At 44.3% G+C, this 21,084-nt stretch overlaps 1 protein-coding gene across 3 annotated transcripts in view; it reads left to right on the top strand.

Annotated features, from left to right (window-relative positions):
• ZDHHC18 (zDHHC palmitoyltransferase 18) overlaps nucleotides 1–21,084 on the top strand; it is a 57,298-nt gene that overhangs the window by 17,008 nt on the left and 19,206 nt on the right. For 2 of the 3 annotated variants that reach the window (XM_084815787.1, XM_084815788.1), the window contains exons 2-3: nucleotides 717–877; nucleotides 13,085–13,234. In XM_084815787.1, coding sequence (XP_084671913.1) covers nucleotides 717–877; nucleotides 13,085–13,234 — 311 coding nt within the window. Of the gene's footprint in view, nucleotides 1–58; nucleotides 65–716; nucleotides 878–13,084; nucleotides 13,235–21,084 lie in introns of all 3 variants that reach the window. The other variant, XM_084815789.1, reaches the window with a different exon arrangement.

Below are 21,084 nucleotides of genomic sequence, written 5' to 3'. Positions count from 1 at the left end.
CGAGGTCAGCAGGCACATTTCAACCGGCAGGTCGTTCCACAACTGAGGGGCGGCAAAGGAAAAAGTCCTCTTGCGTGTGGCTGCCAGTCTCACATTAGGCAGCCACAGCAGATAGTCCTCAGAAGACCTTAGGTGGCAGACTGGGATGTAGGGGAGAAGACGCTTCCTACACGTTGTGCTACAAATGCTCCATTAGATATCTACTGCTATCCATAATGCCATTTATCAATTTCTCCTAAAAGATCTATAGAACTTTATGTGCAAAGTAGTTTATATTTTGCTTTGTTTTTCTTTGTTTCTTTTTTTTTCTGTTTCTTTCCCCTTTGTCCTTCTCTCTCCTTTTTATATTTTCTCTTTCCCGTCTCTCTCTTTTTTTTCCTCCTTTATTATTGATGTGTCCTCTTAAGAATACTGCAGTGTTGGAAACTGTAGAAGATGATGATGTTGGTGGTGTTCTTTATTTCATTTATAAAGATAAAAGTAGAATAACAAGTATTATAAAAATTATATATTATAAAGATAAAAGTAGAATAAAAAGTATTATAAAAAAAATCTATAGAACTTGACAAGGTGGAATCCTTCAGAATAAGGTCATGTTGTGCTGGTTTCTGATGGCTGTAGTGACCAATGGGGTAGTAAGAGAAATTTGCTACTGAGTGAAGAGCTTATGCAGTGAATGGAGGCCCTACTTAAAAAGTGTATTGTTTTCTTTTCAGCTGTCCCTTCCTGGCTCGTAACCTGACCTTGGCCATTCCTATCATTGCTGGCATCCTGTTCTTTTTTGTCATCAGCTGTTTACTACAGACCAGCTTCAGAGACCCTGGTATCCTGCCCAGAGCCACCCCCAGTGAAGCTGCTGACCTGGAGAAATGGATTGGTGAGATTCTAGTTGTCACACTTTTACTTCAAAGGCCCTACTCATTATCTGATGGTATCCAACATCCTTGTTTGGGCATCTTTACTTCCTGAGTCTGGGGCAGCCCTGGAGGAAGAGACAGGGCACTAGGTTTGCCAGATTTTAACTGGAGGGGTTCTGATACCTTAAGCCAGGGATGGGGAGCTTTTTTTCTGCTGAGAGCCGCATTCCTTCCAGAGTAATCTGCTGGGGACCACATGCTGGCAGTGGGTGGGGCCATCCCCTTTTCTCCCCACCCCGCAGCTGCTGGAGAGACAAATGACTCCTGCCAGAAATATGGACTGATCACATGCAGAGAGCTTTTCCCCCTCTTTCCATTGCTTTCCTTTTGTTTCTCTGGGCAACCCTCATCTACATGAAATTAGGCTGCGGGCCGCATGATATCAGGGCCTTAAGTCCTCTCTAGTGGAAACACATTTTGACACTGAGCAGCAGGCCCCTCCCATGTGCTTTTGCTTTTTGTTGCCTCCTCATCTTGTTTCCTATGTTTTGGAACCAGAATACCACATGCTAGAGCAGAAAAGGAAGGCCAGATGATGTCCAGGCAGTAGCAGTGTTGTGGCAGAGGGCAGTGGCCTGATCTGTCTTGCTCCAAGGTCTTATCCATGCCATGAAATTCTAGTATTGTTCTTTTGATTCAAGGAACATAGAGGAAGCCCTTATAGTCACCTTTCCAAGGACTTAGATCAAGAAATGGAGTCTTGGGACCCAGGGAAATGAATTCAGCACAGTAGCAAGCTGGAACCTAAAATAGTGATTATCAAAAAACAGTTCTCTTCAAAGAAGCAGAATTGCAAGTGTCTTAACTTCCTTTTGCTACCTAAGCTTTCATAGGTAATGTGACCAATTTCCCAGAGGACTCAACTAGATAACATAGTTCTGTTTCCTCTACCCTGTCACAAAGCTTGGGTTGTTTTTCTTGTGGCTTTCAATAATAAAGTATGTCCCTTTTTATGTTTTGTAATGGTGGCTCAATGAGCAGTGGGCCAGTACAGTGCTATCAAGGAGGAAAATAATATTTTGTTTTGTTTGAAAGATGTATATGATAACTTTCTGCCAAATGGCATTCAAGGCAACTATCAAAATTCCATAAAAACATCAGCCATCATAAATCAAACAGAATAAAAACATGCCATTATACAAAAATAATAGATAAACGCCACTATTACCTAATTCAGCAACCCATAAACCCATCCACAGATCAAACTCGGCAGGTGAGCATAGTGAAACACAACAAACTCTACAACAGATTAAATTAAACCATCACAACTACCAGTAACCTGAAGCTAACTAGGAATAAAATGTGTGTTTCTTGGCTCAGATATTGTGCTAACCATTCCATTCCTACAATGATGGTTGGAACAAAGTCCAATGCAGTCAGTGACCATGTTTACACAAATAAGCTAGAATTCCAGATAATGAAGGCAAAAGGAGGGGAAGGTCAGAGGATGAGATGGCTAGATAGCATCACCGATGCAATGAATATGAACTTGAGCACGCTCCGGGAGAGAGCGCAGGACAGGAAGGCCTGGCGTGCTATGGTCCATGGGGTCACGAAGAGTCGGACACAACTGAACGACTGAACAACAACAACAACAACAACAACAAATCGTTCATAAGCAAGCATGCTACTGTATGCTGCCTGATCATTCCCACTTGGTTTCTGCTGCAGTAATCAGGAACTCACCAGGAAGAAAAAGTGTAGCATTATGTTGAAACCAGGACTCCTGGTTTATCACTCCCCTAACAAGTCAGACTCTGAAGCTGTCTTACAATTCCTGGCTTGTTTGGGAGCAAAAAGCTAGGTGTTAGGTTTGGACATAACACTGAGTTTTCTCTTGCTGGTGAATTCCTGGTTACTGATGCTGCTCCTGCTGGCAGAAGGAACTAAGCAGGAAAGATCCAGGAGCATGCACTAGCACACTTGTTCTTTATTGATAAGCCAGGATTCTCCAGAATTCTGGCTTGTTGCTTTGTGCGAATACACCCAATGATTGCTGAACTTGGAGTTCATTATGTATTTTGACCTTGGTGGTGATAGCTGTCAGATAATTTCTGCAAGTTCTCCAACTGGGCCAAATCTGTCCCTCTGAGGTAGTTTGAAGGGCTGAACAGATTAACTTTCATAAAATGTGTTAAACATTCTCTTTCTCCTTCAGAGAAAGTACTCAGAGTACATGGAGGAGATGGCTTCTAGCAATCTGTCTCATAATGCAGGCTTGTAAAAATAACCTCTTGCTGTTCACCTGTGGTGAATAGGAATTGCCTCCAGGTGACCAAGTAGGGAAGCTTTACAATAGTGGTTGGGGGGAGGGCATTATGGTAGAAGTAGCTGACATTGGTTTCTGTGGGCAGACAGATTAGTGTAGCTTTTATGGGTGCTTTTAAGGCTACCATACTGTAAGATGGCTGTCCTTTTTGGCTTCTAGTCTCCATTGAGTGTATCCTCAACTATCCACCACTACCCCGGCATGTAATGCTGTGTGTTAAAGTCATGGAAGAGATAAAGTAGATATATGGGAGATGGAGTCTGATTTACCTGCAGTGATGTGGGTTTTCTGGAAAATTTTGAATTAGAAAATTTTCCAGTACAGATTAGGGTCATTTGTATGGGGTCATGTGCATAGGAAAAAAAATTGGCTTATATTAGAAAATTTCCCAATGCAAATTAGGGTCATTTGCATAGGAACATTTTCAGTTTGGATGGGAACATGTTCTGATGCCCTAGAACAGGGTGGGCAGCTTGTGGTCCACCAGATATTTTGGCCTACAGCTCCCATTATCCCTTACTGTTGACTAGCTGATGGGAGCCATAGGCCCAACCATCTGGAGGGCCACATGTTGCCCACCCTTGCCCTAGAAAGATCTAGTTTAGCATGTTTATTATACTTGTACTTAGTAAACAACAAAGCTAAAAAATAAAGTACCCATGTAAATTTTTTGTCCCAATATATTACAAGCATTTGAATTGAAATATTTGAGGGGAAAAAACTAAAGCACACCTCATGTGATGTAAATGTTATATTATGTAGAAATGTTTATGAGAATACTTGTAAACATTTAAGTACAATACCGTGTACTTAGCTTACATTGGTTAAATTTAAGAAAAAAACAGGGAGAGCAATCCTATGGCTGCTAGACAGTGCCTAGATGGCCATAGGATTTTTCAGTTTCCAGAAACTGCGCTCCCCTCCCCCACCGCCTTGTAGGTGGCACGGTTCTTCCCCATCTCTGCGCTCGTAACTGTAGTGGGAGCAAGTGAAAGGGGGGCGTTCCCAGGGTCGGGGAGGGGAGGAGACTGCAGAAGTGTTGTTACAACGCTTCTTATGCACTATGCAGCCTCCCCCCCCACTCCAAGGTCCCCTCCTAGACTGCCAAAATCGACTCTCCAGCCGAAAATGCAGGGCAGCTGGAGTGTGGAGGAGAGGATCCCCTCCATGCTGCACCTGCTCTGCATTGGATAGTCAGCCTCCCCTGAGTTCAGAGGCATTCAACTATCCCGATATGATTGCACCCTAATTTTAGCAACCCAAAGAACTGTGCATGATATGCTGACAACCATTCATATATTTCAACTGAGTTCAATTCTCTTCCACTAAGATTGTTGGGGGCCTGTCACTTTTGCTGTCACTATTTATTAGTTCCGTTTCACTCTAAGACATATATGTATTTCAATGACAACTATGTATGCTAGGGATAATCACCTGAAAAGTATTAATTACAACTTTGAAACGGCCAAGCTTGCCTAATACTGTATTTGCAATTGGCATATATTAATTTTTACTAATGAACGTATGAAACAGAAAACTTTCCATGGAAAAACAAACGCACTCTGGAAATTTTTCCACCACACATCACTGCTTACCTGAAAATCATATGATCCAGGTTCTGCATCTGAGGGAAGCCTAAAACAGTCTCTTCCCCATGCCCCATATTTGTGGTATAGTCACCAAGTACCGGTTCCTTCTGAATTTACTGATACTGCAGATGCATTTTGGGGGATATGCAGAGGGTGTGAGCAGCTCTCTGATGGATGGAGAGTTCACCACAATTAACTAAATACATTAAAGTCCAAGGCAGGGGCGTCTTTAGAAAAGAGCCCACCTGGGCACGGGCCCCGGATCTTTTTTGAGCTGTGTCCTGGATCTTTAGAGCTGTCCTAATTGCCATTTTTTAAAACATTTTCCCATTGACTTCCATTGGAAAACAAAAATGGCCATAACCTTTTTAGTTTATATGAGAAATACATGAAATTTGGAGGCTTGGTAGCCCCCATGGAACTAATTGAATCTGCCAAATTTCAGGCAGTTAGGTCCAGTGGCATTTGTGCTAGTCACAGGTAAAATGTGCTATTTGCAAGAAAATCTGTCAAAGCAAAGCGCTATAATGTCTTTGTTCTTCCACATAAGTGTATGGAATTTGGAAACCCGGCAGCCCTCGTAGAGGTGATGGAACTTGCCCAATTTCAGGCAGTTAGGTTCAGTGACTTTTGTGCTAGTCACAGGTAAAATATGCTATTTTCAAGAAAATGTGTCAAAGCAAAGAGCTTTTTTTTTTTTTTTTTTGTGCGCGTCCACATATGTGCATGGAATTTGGGGACCTAGAAGCCCCTATATTGATGACTGAGCCTGCCAAAGTTCAGACAGTTAGGTCTAGTGGCTTTTGTGCTAGCCACAGGTAAAATTTGCTTTTTCCAAGAAAATCTGTCAAAGTAAAGAGCTATCATTTTTTTGTGCTTTTGCATGAATACATGGAATTTGGGGACCTAGCAGACCCTATGGCGTTGAGTGAACCTACCAAATTTCAGACAGTTAGGTCCAGTGGCTTTTGTGCTATCCATGCGTAAATTTTCCTTTTCTCAAAGTCTAAAACAAAAAGTAAAAAGTGTCAATTCACCCAGGGGATTAGAGATCCTAATCAGAAGGTGTTTAAAGTGACCATTAGGAGGTCACTATCCCTAATCTCTGGTGTAGGGTTTTTTTGACGTGCAAAACACTCTCTCCCCCTACTTTTCTGTTCTGCTCTTACATGCTCACTATTGTGAGCTTGCCTGCAATGAAATTTTGAAGAGGGAGGAGGAAGGGAAGAAAGAGCTCCATGTGAAATACTGGTATTTCACACAGCATCTGATTTTACTGCCCCGAACTGGAACCTTTGGATTCTGCAGAAGTTTAGTAGCTTCAGTACAGCAAAGGATCCAGTCAGCCTCCACAAACTTCTTTCTCCCCCTCCATAATGTCTCAGAAATAGCTGTAGGACTCAAATAACCCCAAAGGGAGGGTTAGGACTGTGTGACGTCATGATCGAGAAACTGCTGGGGCTTTTAAATAGGTTCTACAGTTTTAAAAAAGCTAGTAAAAGCCCTCAGCCACCTCACCTCATAAAGTTCATTTAAGTACGTGCAATCCTTACAACCCCTCCACAGCCTCCTAAATTCCTCTGAAATACTACCTCTCTGAAAGGAACCACTTGGCTTAGGGAATTCTCTCTACCCCCCACGCCCACACGTGGGGGGCAGAGCACACATTTCTTCTCCCCTTCCCTCCCCTCCCCTCCCCTCCCCTCTCCTGTTCTCTCTCTCTCTCTCTCTCTCTCTCTCTCTCTATTCCACCCAGAGCACATCTTGGGGAATTCTTAAAGAGAATTCTCTTCAGTGGGCAAGAAAAGTTCTGAACTGTATTTTTTTATACAAACAGACAAGAAGGTTGGTTTTTCTCCTTCTCACTCAAGTCTTTGAGAAAAGTGGGTTCACATGGTTGCAAAGAAACAAATCTGGGGCTGTTTTGTTTTTCAGTTGCCATTATCCAGCAATAGAAAGGACTGTAGCTCAGTGGTAGAGCACCTGCTTGGCATGCAGAAGGTCCCAGGTTCAATCCCCAGCATCTCCAGGTAGGGCTAGGAAAGAATCCTGTCTGAAACCCTGGAGAGCCGCTGCTGCCAGTCAGTGTGAACAATACTGCACTAGATGAACCCAGGGTCTGACTAGGTACAAGGCAGCTTCCTATGTTCCTATGAACACAAAGCTTTAATAAAAATAGGAGTTTGGGGGGGGGGGTTAAATGGAGGGTTAAATGCACTCAACCCTGAGTGCTCCTTGGAAGGACAGATCCTGAAGCTGAAGCTCCAATATTTTGGCCACCTAATGCGAAGAGAAAACTCCCTGGAAAAGACCCTGATGCTGGGAAAGACTGAAGGCAAAAGGAGAAGGGGACGGCAGAGGATGAGATGGCTAGATAGCATCATGGATGCAATGAATATGAACTTGAGCACGCTCCGGGAGAGAGCGCAGGACAGGAAGGCCTGGCGTGCTATGGTCCATGGGGTCACGAAGAGTCGGACACGACTGAACGACTGAACAACAACAACAAAATGGAGGGGAGATAAATATTGCTAATTTATGCAATCCTATGTATGCTTACTGAGAAGTTCCTTTATGTTTAATGACACTTCCCCTCAAGAAAGTGTGCATAGGATTCCAGCACAAGTCACTTTTGCAGGGAGGTTTGCACCTTGATGTTCTGCATGTTTACTCAGAAATAAGTCCTGAGTTGTGAGCATGGTACTGCAAGCTTAATACAGTGCCTACCCAATTTCGTTTAATGAATTGACTACCCTTTCAGCTCAGTCTTATGCATGTTTTGTCATTTGTGGGTTTGGGGGTTTTTTGCATGAACTCTAGCTTCAGTGGTGAGGGAAAAACACTTAGTGAATGCTCAGAGTTTCTCCATAACTTAGCCCTAGTTTTGAAAACAGACTCATTGGCTGAATCTTGGTGAAGTCTTGGCACAAATGAAGTTATGGGAAGGAAGATACAGTGACAGCTTGTGCATGAGGAGGGTGAGGAGGTAGAGAGGAGTTGCACAAAACAAGACATCTGTTTTGATGAAGAGTTGCTGGAGGATGGTAGGATGAGGAGGGATGATTGCATGGTGGGGAATAGAATTGGTAGGGGGATAATGTAAGTGCTTGGTGGTGAAAGAAAAACATTTTGCACATGCTCAGAGGCACTCTATATTTAAGAACATAAGAAGAGCCGTGCTGCATCAGACCAAGGTCCATCTAGTCCAGCATTCTGTTCACACAGTGGCCAACCAGATACCCATAGGAAACCCACAAGCAGGACATGAGTGCAATAGCACCCTCCCACCCATGTTCCCCTGCTGCTAACATTGGTGAAATGTAAATAAATTCTAGTAATTCTAAATTAGAATACATGTATATCCTTCAGAAACTTTGCAGGTTTCTTGCCTAGGGGACACCTCTAATGACCTGTGTATTTTCATACAAATTTACCCAAAAACTGTTGGGGAAGGGGTGAATGGAAGGGAGAGCAAATCATGCCCTCCCTCAAATGGGAGAACTCCCCTTCCACATGAACTGCTGCACCTATCCTTCTGAAACTTTGCTGGTTTCTTACTTAGGGACAACTGTAGGCTGTCTATAATTTTCAGAACAATGGTCCACAAGGAACATAGGGAGGTATGTATGTCTTCTTTTGGAGACCTCAAAATGTCAAGGCCACCCTTGCACAAAAACCCTTGTGGTTATCATTCTGAAATTTGGCAGACATGATCTCCTCTGATGGAGCAGTGAATCCTGAAATTTTTATCCAATTCTTCCAAGGAATAAAAAAATTTATTGGCAGTTCCCTTTAAAAGAAAATATTTATTTATTTATTTATTTATTTAATTTCTATACCACCCAATAGCCGAAGCTCTCTGGGCAGTTCACAAAAATTAAAACCAAACACACAATAAAACAATTTAAAATATATAGAACATTAAAACCACAATATAACAATACACCCACAATAAAATCTAGCAGCAGTGCAGGAGTTTAAAATACAGATTTAAAACAGCAAAGCTAAAAATTTAGAAAGCTAAAATGCCTGGGAAAATAAGAAGGTCTTCACCTGGCGCCGAAAGGAATACAATGTAGGCGCCAGGCGAACCTCACTAGGGAGCTCATTCCACAGCCAGGGTGCCACAGCAGAAAAAGCCCTCCTCCTAGTAGCCACCCGCCTCACTTCCTTTGGCAGGGGCTCACGGAGAAGGGCCGCTGACGATGATCTTAAGGTCCGGGCAGGCACATATGGGAGGAGGTGATCCTTCAGGTAACCTGGCCCCAAGCCGTTAAGGGCTTTAAATGTTAACACCAACACTTTGAATCGAGCCCGGAAATGGACTGGCAGCCAGTGCAGCTGGAAAAGTACTGGCGTAATATGAGCTCGCAGGCCAGTCCCTGTTAACAATCTTGCTGCCCTATTTTGGACCAGCTGAAGTTTCTGGACCGTTTTCAAAGGCAGCCCCACGTATAACGCACTGCAGTAATCCAGATGAGAAGTTATCAGAGCATGGATAACTGTAGCTAGGCTATCTCTGTCCAGATAAAGGCGTAGTTGGTATACCAGCCTAAGCTGATAAAAAGTGCTCCGTGCCACTGAGTTCACCTGTGCCTCAAGTGACAGTTCTGGATCCAAGAGCACCCCCAAACTACGAACCTGATCCTTTAGGGGGAGTGCAACCCCCTCCAGAACAGGTTGAATATCACCTAGCCGGGCAGACGAACCACCCACTAACAGTACCTCCGTCTTGTCTGGATTGAGTTTCAGTTTATTGGCCCTCATCCAGTCCATTACCGTGCCCAGGCACTGATTCAGAACAGCCACTGCCTCACCTGGTTTTGATGAGAAAGAGAGGTAGAGCTGGGTGTCATCTGCATATTGATGGCACCTCAGCCCACACCTCCGGATAACCTCCCCCAGCGGTTTCATGTAGATGTTAAACAGCATGGGGGATAAAATAGAGCCCTGTGGAACCCCATGGCACAATTGCCATGGCACAGAGCAATAATCCCCCAGCACCACCTTCTGGAATCGGCCATCCAAGTAGGAGCGGAACCACTGTAGTGCAGTGCCTCCAACTCCTAACCCAGACAACCTATCCAGAAGGATACCATGGTCGATGGTATCGAAAGCCGCTGAGAGGTCCAGGAGAATCAACAGGGTCACACTCCCCCTGTCCCTCTCCCGGCAGAGGTCATCCCACAGGGCGACCAAGGCAGTTTCCGTTCCAAAACCAGGCCTGAAGCCCAATTGAAATGGATCTAGATAATCCGTTTCATTCAACAGTGCCTGGAGCTGTCCTACAACCACCCACTCAAGCACCTTGCCCAGGAAGGGGATGTTGGCCACTGGCCTATAATTGTTAACATCCTCTGGGTCCAGGTTAGGCTTTTTCAGGAGTGGTCTAATTACCGCCTCTTTTAAAGCGGCAGGCACCACTCCCTCTCTCAAGGAGGAATATAATATAAACCCTGCACCTATTTTTCTGACATTGGGCCGGTGTAATCCCCATCTAGGGGGCTACTATGCCTGAAATTATCCACTTCTGACCAAGAGAAAAGAGTTAATTTTTTTTCCAATTTCCCATGGTAGTCAACAGGAAGCATAAAGACTCATTTTTCCAAACCTTACTCAGGTTTGGTGCTGAGCTGAAGTGGTCCGACTACAAATTGGCCAGAGCAGAAGTGGGATGTTTTCCAAAATGCTGAATCGGGGTCTGAGTTGAAGTGGGGTGGGGGGGTCAGTGCACACTTCTTATGTATGTATGTATGTAGGTAATCTATACACACACGCAAGCACACTGCATGCATGCACCACACACACACATATATATTAGATGTGCACTTAGACTCGTGTGTGTGTGTGTGTGCGAGCACGCACGCGCAAGTTTACGTTCTTTTAAGACCCTAGCAACGCCCCTGGTCCAAGGCAATATATTCTGTGTGTAATTGGTTGTTCAGACATGGGATTGAACTGTAACTTAAAATACAATAGGGAGCTAATTTAGAGAAAAGAAGTAGAAATGAAAGGGTAAGGAATGAAATACAGATAGGACAAAAAACTGTCCAGGTGCATTTTGAAGTTAGGATACGGGTTGGAGTCTAAGCCAAATGCTGCAAATGAGTTGCATATTACTCCTATTCTGGACCAACTGCACTACTTGCCTGATCCAGAATAGGAGCTTCCAGGTCCAGTTCAAAGTTGTGATGTTACTCTTTACTCTTCTAAATTGTCTGGAGCCTATGTACCTATGGGAACGCCTCCTCCCTGATATGCTTCCCCATTCCCTTAGAGCTGCTAGGGAGGTGAGTTAATGAAATGATTTTAAATGATCTGTAGTTTACAGTAACCTGGATTTGCTTCTGGCGGTGGTTTTATATTGTGTGTTTGATGTGTTAATTTGTGTTAATTGGATTTTCTATATATATGTTTAACCTATAAGACACTTTGGGTGCTATGCACAGCAGAAAATGTAGCTAAGAAATGCCTAAATAAAATAAACTCTTCCCCCTTGTTCAGAATTACTGTGCAACAGAATCAGGGGGGGGGGGGGATGGCTGGAGGCTGTGTTCAGCTTCCCCCATTTAGTTAGCTCTAGTCTGACAGTTTGATGCTAGCTGGAAGTGCTTGGAAACAATGGAGCTGAGGTTAGAGCACAGAAGAGTAGGCATGTTTTATGTTGCATGATAACTCAGTTTATAACTTTGGCTAACAGCAATTCTATAAAGAGAGGATTTAAAGCAGGAATGTCAAAAATAAGGCCCAGGGGCCTTTTCAGGCTTTTTAAAGGTCCCTAATACTGTTTCTGTTGTCTTCTTACTCGAACCTTCTTGGGCAAGTAATGGGTAGTAACCCATGTTAGTCCTACAGAGAGTTCCCATTGAAATGAATGAGACTTAAGTTAGTCCCATACATTTCAGTGGGTCTACTCTATGTAGGACTAACATTGGATACTACCTAATATATGTCACATTTTAAAAAAAACTAGAGTGCCTACTTAGGATCTCTTTATTAGTTAAGACACAACTAATGTGTGTTACGTGATCCTTAGTATGTACTCTTGTCAATGGTCCACAATTTTGGGCCTGCGAAAAACTGTGTTTGCCATGTTCCTGACTTACAGAAACATGACCTTACAGCTTGGCTGTTGCTCAGCACAGCAGTGGCCAAGTAAGCCCCTCTTCCTTTCCTTCAGGTAAGGGAGGTGGAGGGCCTCTTCAGCCACTGCTTGGCAGAATGTGCCTTCATCAAACAATGGCTGACAGGGCTCCTTTTCCTGTAGGAAAGAGAGGCAGAGAGAATCGGGTTTGGCTGCTGCATGACAGAGGAGCTCCCCCACAAAGTAGCAGCCAAAGGAACCTCAGGTCTCCCTTTCCTGCTGTGGAGCAGGAAAGGGGTGTGGCTTGCCAGTTTGTTCCCAGTTGGCCAAGATGCTTTGAGGGCCACACCAAAGAACCCCAAACTTTCCTCCCAACCTTGGGCCTGGGGAATGGGTGGGAATTGCCATGGAGCTGCTGGGATGATCCCCACCTAACGCCACAGTTTCAAAGGTGGGAGTAGGACTCGTCATGCTTCCTGTGACGGAGGAGGAGGAGGCAGTCTAGTCGCCATGGTAAGTGAAAATGTCAAAGCCTGTCCAGGATATAAGAAGTGCCTTTGAAGGATCAGACCACAGTCCACCTAATCCAGTGTTCTTTGCAAGAATTCTAGCAACTAGCAGATACTGGGTGGTCTACCAGAAATTGGCCAGTGGTCCATAATCTACCAGCTGTCCACCCCTGAGTTTAAAAAAAAATCCCACAATTCTGAATTCCCCTTGCATGCAGCGTGGTACCCGCACTGCTGAATGTTGCAGCCCGGTTTGTAGGCATAAGGACTGGACACAGCGCGCTCTAGAGAAATCATGCACAAGATCAGGCTGTTTATCTTTCTAAAGAGGTAAATGAATGAGCATCCACAAATGCAATGGAGAAAGGTCAAAATGGGCAAGCTAACCTTTCTGTTTTGAGGTGAGTCTTCCAAACATGGATTGTTTGTTTGGAACTTAATCCATTCCATCTGTCATTAAATTCAGTGTGACTGTTAATGTTTAGACATGAGGAGTAATGCATTTCTTTAAAAAGAAGCACTGTGAAAATAGATTTTGTTTCCTACTTCTGGCATGGTATAGTTCAGGTGGTATGCAATAATCGTGAAGAGAGGTCAGTCAGTGTTATGGGTCCTGCTTTTGTGCAGGGGGCTCAATGGGAAGATTGCCAGATTCCCTCCAGTCTTGTGATTCAGTCTGGCATGAGTCTAACTTGTGGATTTTCTTGCCTTCACAGACAATCTTGGCACCTCCACTTACCGACCACCTGCCCGCACCATGGAAGTAGTTATAAACAAATACATGGTGAAGTTGAAATACTGTTATACTTGCAAAATGTTCCGTCCTCCCAGGACCTCCCACTGCAGTGTCTGCGACAACTGTGTAGGTAAGTTCAGAGTGAGGTGTCCTACAGGCAATCAGGGTTGTGGTTTCAGCTGTTCAGTAATCTTTCTGCTTCATCTGAAGCAAAGCTATATGGACTGCAGACCATGTGCTGCCTCTAGGGATGTACATACAAGCAAAACTCAAGCTTGTCAAAGTACTCCAAATTTCACCTTGAAGCTCATTCCATCATGTGTCTGTATCAGATTGCGATCTTTGTTTTTTCTTTTCACATGAAAACGTGTGCGTATTTTCACGTGCATTTTTCCAGATGTACGCATCAGTTGTGCGCATCTTTGAAATGTATGTTTTCTTCTCACATTGATTAGAGTGTGCTTGTATGCATTTTTCAGAAGTATGGATTTTTCATGCGCATTTAGGAAATGTATGCATACTGTTGAACACAATTTTGGGGTCCATGAATTACATTGGAAGCTCAGAAATGAACAGACTTTGACCACAGATTGCATTCGGGTTCGTGCTTGGTCCAGTTGCTGCAAACTGGATAAATGCTGAGAAAAAATGAACTGAAACAAATTTGTCATACATCCCTAGCTGCCTGTTCCCTGATTAGCCTTAGCCATGTCTAAGATGATGCCTGTAGTATCCAGGTAGGCACATGTATAGAAGGATTGTCTGTCTCCATGTGCGCCTACCCAGACTCTTCAGATCATCATCTGAGGCCCTTCTCTGAGTGCTCCCACCAGGTGATGTGTGGCAGGTGGTTCACGGCAGGTGCACCTTCTCAAGGGTGGCACTCCAACTGTGAAGTACTCTCCCCAGAGAGGCTCACTTTGCACCTACTTTGTCATTTTGGTGCCTTTTAAATAGGGAATGTCCTTTTAATTTTCCCAGGCCTTTTAACATTTTTATCTTTCAATCCTGATCCTTTTCTCTGCTTTTATTCTGCTTTCATATGTTTTGTTGTATTTGTTTTATTTGCTGTATGTATTTTAATTGTTTTGATATTCTGATGTTGTAAGCCATCCTAAGAATACAATAAAATATATAATGTCTTCTGGCCATATGGGGAAAAGAGCACAGCATAGTTTACACCTTTACATCCCCTTGCTTCTTAGATGTAAATAGGGTTGCTTGGGTTAAAAAAAAAAAAAGGTAAAAATTCATAGGGCCAGTGCCCCAACTATACACACTAAGAACTGGTTTGCATGATACTTTTTCTCCATATGAACAATCCGAGCCTTGCTTGAGCATGAGCTCACATAAACATACATAATGCGGAAACCAGGCAATTATTGATATGACTAACAGCTCTCCTCTTGATTGCAGTGGCTCATTCTCCAACCATGACAATCACTGGAGTTGCTGTCTGCCATATCTGTGATAGTCTAGTTTTCCTCTTACATTTGTTTATGCAAATGCGTGCTCATGGATGGTGAGGCTTGCTGTCATGGACAGAGAAGCTGCTGTGTGAACTGGCCCTAAGTGGTCATCCAAACATCCCTTCAATCACAGGAACTCTTCCCTTGGCTTGTGAGGCTATGAGCAGAGCTACGTATGTTGTGCTAGTGTCTGTGTGTATTGCTCAAGTGGAACTTTTGAATTTAACACCATAAAGATCTCTTCCAGCTAAAAAACCACAGAGCTTTCTACATGCCAAAGGAGGCTTTGGGGCTTGTGTTTCTCAAACAGCAGCTCCATGTCCCACATGAAAAGCAATTTCAAAAAAAGATGAAGAGGATTTTCAAAATAGCTTGTGATACTGTTCTGCAGTTCAAAAGTCTCACTGCATATGTGTGCCTAAAATAGCATCCTGGTCTCAGTGCTCTGGAACACTGAACTGTGGAACAGAATGTTTGGAAAGGTCTGAGCAGTATCTGGTAGAGCAGGGGTAGGCAACCTGGTGCCCTCTGGTTGCTTTGGACTACAACTGCCATAATACCTGACTATTGGCCATGGCATATGGGAATTGTAGTCCAAAACACTTTACCCTGTGGTAGAGGCTTTGAGAGTAAAGAGGGCTTTGGGCATGGCTTTTCATTGGCTAGTTGGTGGGGCTTCATTATTCCATCTTTTTCTTTGTGCTCTTGAAAGTGCCCTAGGTTTCACCACTGTGTTGCTGCAACAGACTGACCCGGCTACCTTTCTAGAATGTTGGAGTAAGAATACATGATACAAAACACATGTAGAATTTCTCAGTGCACATGACTTTTGTTTCTTTAATGTAAATTGCAATGACCCAAGTAGTTAATTAACAGTGTTTCTTCTCTTGTTTTACCAAGGTAAGGAAAGGTTCCTCCTGTGCAAGCACTGGGTCATTACTGACCCCTAGAGGGATGCTGCTTACGGCGGCGTTTTCATGGCAGACTATAGCGGGGTGGTTTGCCATTGCCTTCCCCAGTCGTGACTACCTTTCCCCCCAGCAAGCTGGGTACTCATTTTACCAACCTCGGAAAGATGGAAGGCTGAGTCGACCTGAGCCGGCTACCTGGGACCCAGCTTCCGCTGGGATCGAACTCAGGTCGTGGGGAGAGTTTCGGTTGCAATACTGCCACCTACCACTCTGCACCACACGAGGCTCTTTTTTTACTAAACAAACCAACACATTGCATATATTTTGGAAGCAGAACATAGAGTTCCTTGATGTTGGAGTTTGACTGACACATTGCACTGACTGCGGAGCATCATCTTGGGCAAATGGGAGGACGTATGTATGTGTGGGAGAGATGGCTGAGCTCCTAAGCATGCTAGGATCTGCTGCATGTCTATAGGTATGGATAGGTGATGGGCAAAGGTTGAAAGTGATGAAAAGTTGCTGAAAATTTAAGAGACGGGCAAGTAGCAAAAATGTTTCCACTTTAAAGGAAATTTCATCCCCAAATCCCTTCCATTCCTGAGGCATTTGTAATGGTGAAGTTTTCCTGTAGCATGCAGTAGTTGAGAATGAGCGTTAAAAGGCATATCAAAACATGAACAAAAGTCTTGGACACACCCAAACCACTAACTCTTGCCAGGATGTATAGCGCTTCAGGGCAAGAGGAAGTCTGGGTAAGATATCAGCTTTTTCAAGTAGATTCCTGGATGCTTGAGTAGTGCAATTTCACTCTCAGGCTGTCTGCCTAATGAGTAAATCGTGAAGAATCCAGTCTGCATACAGATTTCTAAGCCAATTTACATGTATAGTTGTGCAGGTTCTAGAGAGTGAACACAATTACTGACCCAAAAGCTGACTCAGAGGTTAGACATAATATTAGGTTGAGTTATGTAGTGGCACTGAACAGCCATGTCCTGAGGAGGGGAGGGCAAGGCCAGCAGCCTCCAAAGGTGTTTCAGTAAGATATGAGGTGGGGTATTCAGGTACTTGCATAAGCCCTTTCCTCAGCAATCTGCCACAGTATTAAGCAAGACTGAAACTGGAGGAGGCAGTATCTTGTGGTGGAGAAGGTAGGACCAAGGTCCAGATGGCACCACACGACTAGAGTACTTGTTGTAGAAGTCAGGTGGCTAATCCTTGCCTTGGGGAGTCTTCTGTTGTGCCTGGCTATGATTGTGCTGCAAAATGAGGAATATACTTTTAAAAAGGCTGGATCAGACATGAATGCTGACTCTAAAATGAGAGCAAGTTTCTAGCCTTGGTGGTTATAGAGGAAAATATGAGCAATTTATCAGCTGAAGACTTAAGAAAGAATGAGAGCCAAATAGGACTTGGAATGAATGTGAATGGGATCTTGTCTGCTCTGTGTTTCTGCTTGTCCCTCATTCCAAAATGTGTAAGACATACAAACTGGGTTTAATTGTCCTCATCATCTCACCCAAAATCCTGGCAGATGTAGTTCTTTCGGAGGGCTTGGGATTTCTGACAGTTTCAGCGCTCTCGCAAAATTCTGCTGCTCCAGGATTTGCGGTGGGTGGGGCATGACAGTTAACTGCTTCAAAAAGCAGGTTAACTTCGAAGTGTAAATATGCCTGCCTACCAGTGTCCATGGATCACCTTCTTTTCCACTGCCCCAAGACCTGACAATGACAGCGGTAAATTAGCGCCTCCCCCAAACCCTGACAAATGGGCAAGAATGTATAGAACTGATTTTATTTACATGCTGTATCCAACTGCAATATGAATTTGGCAGGTCAACATGGGGTGGGCTAGGCAAAGAGGCTGTTGCACCCAAGGCCACCCACTGAGCATAATGGTTGAGGGGAGATTTGGATTCAACTTTCCCACAAACAACACAACACTTTTAGCCTGGGGAACAGCAACTGGAGAGTCCCTGGCCCAGAGCAGTGAAGTGGCCAACTTTGTGGATGACACCAAATTATTTAGGGTGGTTAAAACAAAAAGGGATTGTGAAGAGCTCCAGAAGGATCTCTCCAAACTGGGAGATTGGGCATCTAAATGGTAAATGCGGTTCAATGTAAGCAAGTGTAAAGTGATGCACATTGGGGCAAAAAAATTCCAACTTCAAGTACAGCCTGATGGGATCTGAGCTAGTGGTAACTGACCAGGAAAGAGATCTTGGGGTTGTGGTGGACAGCTCAGTGAAGATGTCACTTGGAATACTGTGTACAGTTCTGGTCACCACACCTAAAAAAAAGATATTGTAGAGCTGGAAAAGGTTCAGAAAAGGGCAACTAAAATGATCAAGGGGCTGGAGCATCTCCCCTATGAGAGAAGGTTACAATAGCTGGGATTGTTTAGCTTGGAAAAAAGGAGGATAAGGGGAGACATGATAGAGGTGTACAAAATTATGCATGGTGTGGAGAATGTAGACAGGGAGACATTTTTCTCCCTCTCTCAAAATACTAGAATCCAGGGTCATCCTATGAAGCTGATTGGTGGGAGATTCAGGACAGATAAAAGCAAGGACTTCTTCACACAGCGCATAGTTAAACTATGGAATTCACCACCACAGGAAGTAGTGATGGCCACCAGTTTGGATGGCTTTAAAAGGGGGTTAGACAAATTCCTGAAGGAAAAGGCTATCAATGGCTATTAGTCTTGATGGCTATGTGCTACCTCCAGTACCTCCAGTTGCTGAGGAACATGGTTGGGAGGGTGCTGTTGCGCTCATGCCCTGTTTGTAGGTCCCTGGTCAACAGCTGGTTGGCCACTGTATGAACAGAATGCTGGACTAGATGGACCTTTGGTCTTATCCAGCATGGCTCTTCTTATGTTCTTATCTAGAGCCTTGGCCTGCCTCTCCCCACTCTTTTTTCAAAGCGGCTCTCTGGTGACACTAGCTGGTGACCAGGGGTTGGTCACTGCACCATGCTGGGTTTTTATTTGTTTTTGTTTTTTAGTGCAGACTCAGTTTTAGATCCTGTCATTTTGCTTCTTGGTGAACAAGTTTATTTCGCTGTGTCCGGAATGTTTCCAAGAGAATCCCTACCTACTGTCCATTTGATTAGGCTTTGGTTCAGCTATTCTACCTCTGGTTCTGTTGCCCAAGTCTTTTCCAAAGCTTGACATCTGTAGTCTCTTATTAAGGTGTTTTGTTTTGTTTTTTACCCACGGAACCAAAAGGAGAGCAGAACTAAGGGCATCTCTACACCAGCCTAAAATCCTGCATTTAAAACGGGGCTTTCTGCTTCTGTTTTAAATGCAGGATCACAATGACTCCCTTTTTCACGTGCTTCCTTTCCCCCCACCCCCTCCTTCTCCTTGTATCTGAGTCTTCCATTATCTTTCATTGATCTCACTCCTCTTCTTGCCAGTTTTACTCTTTTCACGGAGGAAACTGAAGCGGAACACAATGGGGTATTTGATAGCTCATCTGTGATGTATTTAAAAATGGAACAAAGGGCATTTCGTGGAGGAGATGCTTTGAATTACCACAGTGTCATGTAAAGAGTTTGCCTGCAAACTACTGTGAAGAAGCAATCTCAATCCCAGGATAGAAGCTCCATGTGAAGGAGCCCTGATTGTAAAGGTGCCATTTGCAATGTGTTGTTGATAGCCCAAATGAACAATAGCATGGAAGGGAAACAAACACAATCAATGTATCCAGCTAGGGACTATAGAAGCAAGCAAGCTCTCAGAGAGCGAGCGAACAGGGCGAGCGAACAGGAGTTGGCCAGGGGAGTTGCAGTGGAAGAGGAGACAAGGAGACAAAGGAAACAAAGACAAAGAGGTAAGTGGGCTGGAGGAAGCCCAGGGGGCTGTCGTTTTCCTTCTGCATGGCTGTGAGCTCACCAGGTGCTCCTGAGAGCTCCAATTGAATTGAGAGGGTGCAGCCTGAGTACCCCCAGCAGCTGTGTGGGCAGGAAGTTTCAGTCTGTTTCCCGCCTCCCAGCAGAGCAGAGCAGAGCAGAGGAAGCTGCTCCAGCTGGTCTAGGGCTATAGAAGCAAGCAAGCTCCCAGAGAGCGAGCGATCAGAGTGAGCACACAGGGAGAGCAAACAGGAGTTGGCCGGGGGAGGCCCCTAACGTGTTTTTTTCGTGTGTGTTTTCGTTTTCATTTTTTCTGGTTTTTTTTTCCTTTTGTAAAATTTCTTTTTCTTGTAACATGCACTTCCATACCAGTTTTTAACCTCCAGTGAGTAAAGGACCAGGCACAGGCTACTCTAGAACAAACAGAAAGCTAGACACAAAAAGGGAATAGAGGCTATGGAAGGAAAAGACTCTCCAGTGGTGGTGACCTGCAACATTTGTGTCATGTTTGTTTTCTTGCCTGAGAACAACATGGCCTACACCTGCAACAAGTGCAAGTTGTTCACGCTATTGGAAGAAAAAGTAAGAAGACTGGAGCAGCGAGTGTGGACCCTCCAGGGAATTGGGTGGGATAGCTAATACCTTGGAAGACAGAAACAAAATTCAGAGTGGTCTTGATAGGTTGGAGTGCTGGGCAGAAAACAACAGAATGACATTTAATAGGGATAAATGCCAACTTCTGCACCTAGGAAAAAGAAACCAAGATGGGGTTTACTTTGCTCAAAAATACTACAAGCGAGAAGGAACTTGGAATTGTTGTAGATCACAAGCTGAAAAGAGCCAGCAATGTGATGTGGCTGCAAAAAAGGCAAATGCTTGTGATCCTGCATTTAAAACGGAAGCAGAAAGCCCTGTTTTAAATGCAGGATTTTAGGCTGGTGTAGAGATGCCCTTAGTTCCGCTTGTTTTCTTGCCTGAGAACAACATGGCCTACACCTGCAACAAGTGCAAGTTGATCATGCTGCTGGAAGAAAAAGTAAGTGGACTGGAGCGGCGACTGTCGACCCTCCAGGGAATAAGAGAACATGAAGAGTTCTTGGACAGAATGGTGGAACTACAGCAGCAAAGTGAAGAACAGAAGCTAGAAGAGCAACAGCAAGCTGAGGCAGAAGAGGAAAATGGTGAGGTGAGGAAAAATGAAATGGAACATACTCCTTGGAAAAGGGTGACAGGAGCAGAAGAACTAGAAGCCACTCTGCACCAGTGGAGGCAGTGGAGCTATGGAACCGTTTCCAGGTACTTGAGGATGAGACTGGAGGACAGCCTGCAGAGGAAGAATTACAGGGGAACCTGCATGAGACCGAGCAAGAGGATGCAGGTCAGTCAAGTAGAGGCGATGAAACCAAGGCCTACAACAACAAGAAGAGAAGAGTAGTAGTAGTGGGAGACTCCTTGCTGTGGGATTGAAACCCAAGTATGTCGCAAAGACCCATGGATTTGCCAGGTAAGCTGTCTCCCAGGAGGACGGATTAGAGACGTGACTGAAGGGTTGCCTGCACTCGTAAAGCCCACTGACAGATATCCCTTTCTTCTCATCCATGTGGGAACAAATGGTACCGCCAAGCAGAGCTAAGAAGAAATCACTTCAGACTTTGAAGCTTTGGGAAGGAAACTCAAGAACTTTGGGGCCCAGATAGTTTTCTCATCCATCCTTCTAGTAGTTAGAAGAGGGACAGAAAGGGAAAG

The sequence above is a fragment of the Heloderma suspectum genome, chromosome 10 (assembly GCF_057233095.1).
Source record: "Heloderma suspectum isolate Gila_16-S chromosome 10, 16-S_ref, whole genome shotgun sequence".
Taxonomy (NCBI): domain Eukaryota; kingdom Metazoa; phylum Chordata; class Lepidosauria; order Squamata; family Helodermatidae; genus Heloderma; species Heloderma suspectum.
The sequence above is the reverse complement of the archived record's forward strand: the minus strand, read 5'-3'. Positions and strand labels throughout refer to the sequence as shown.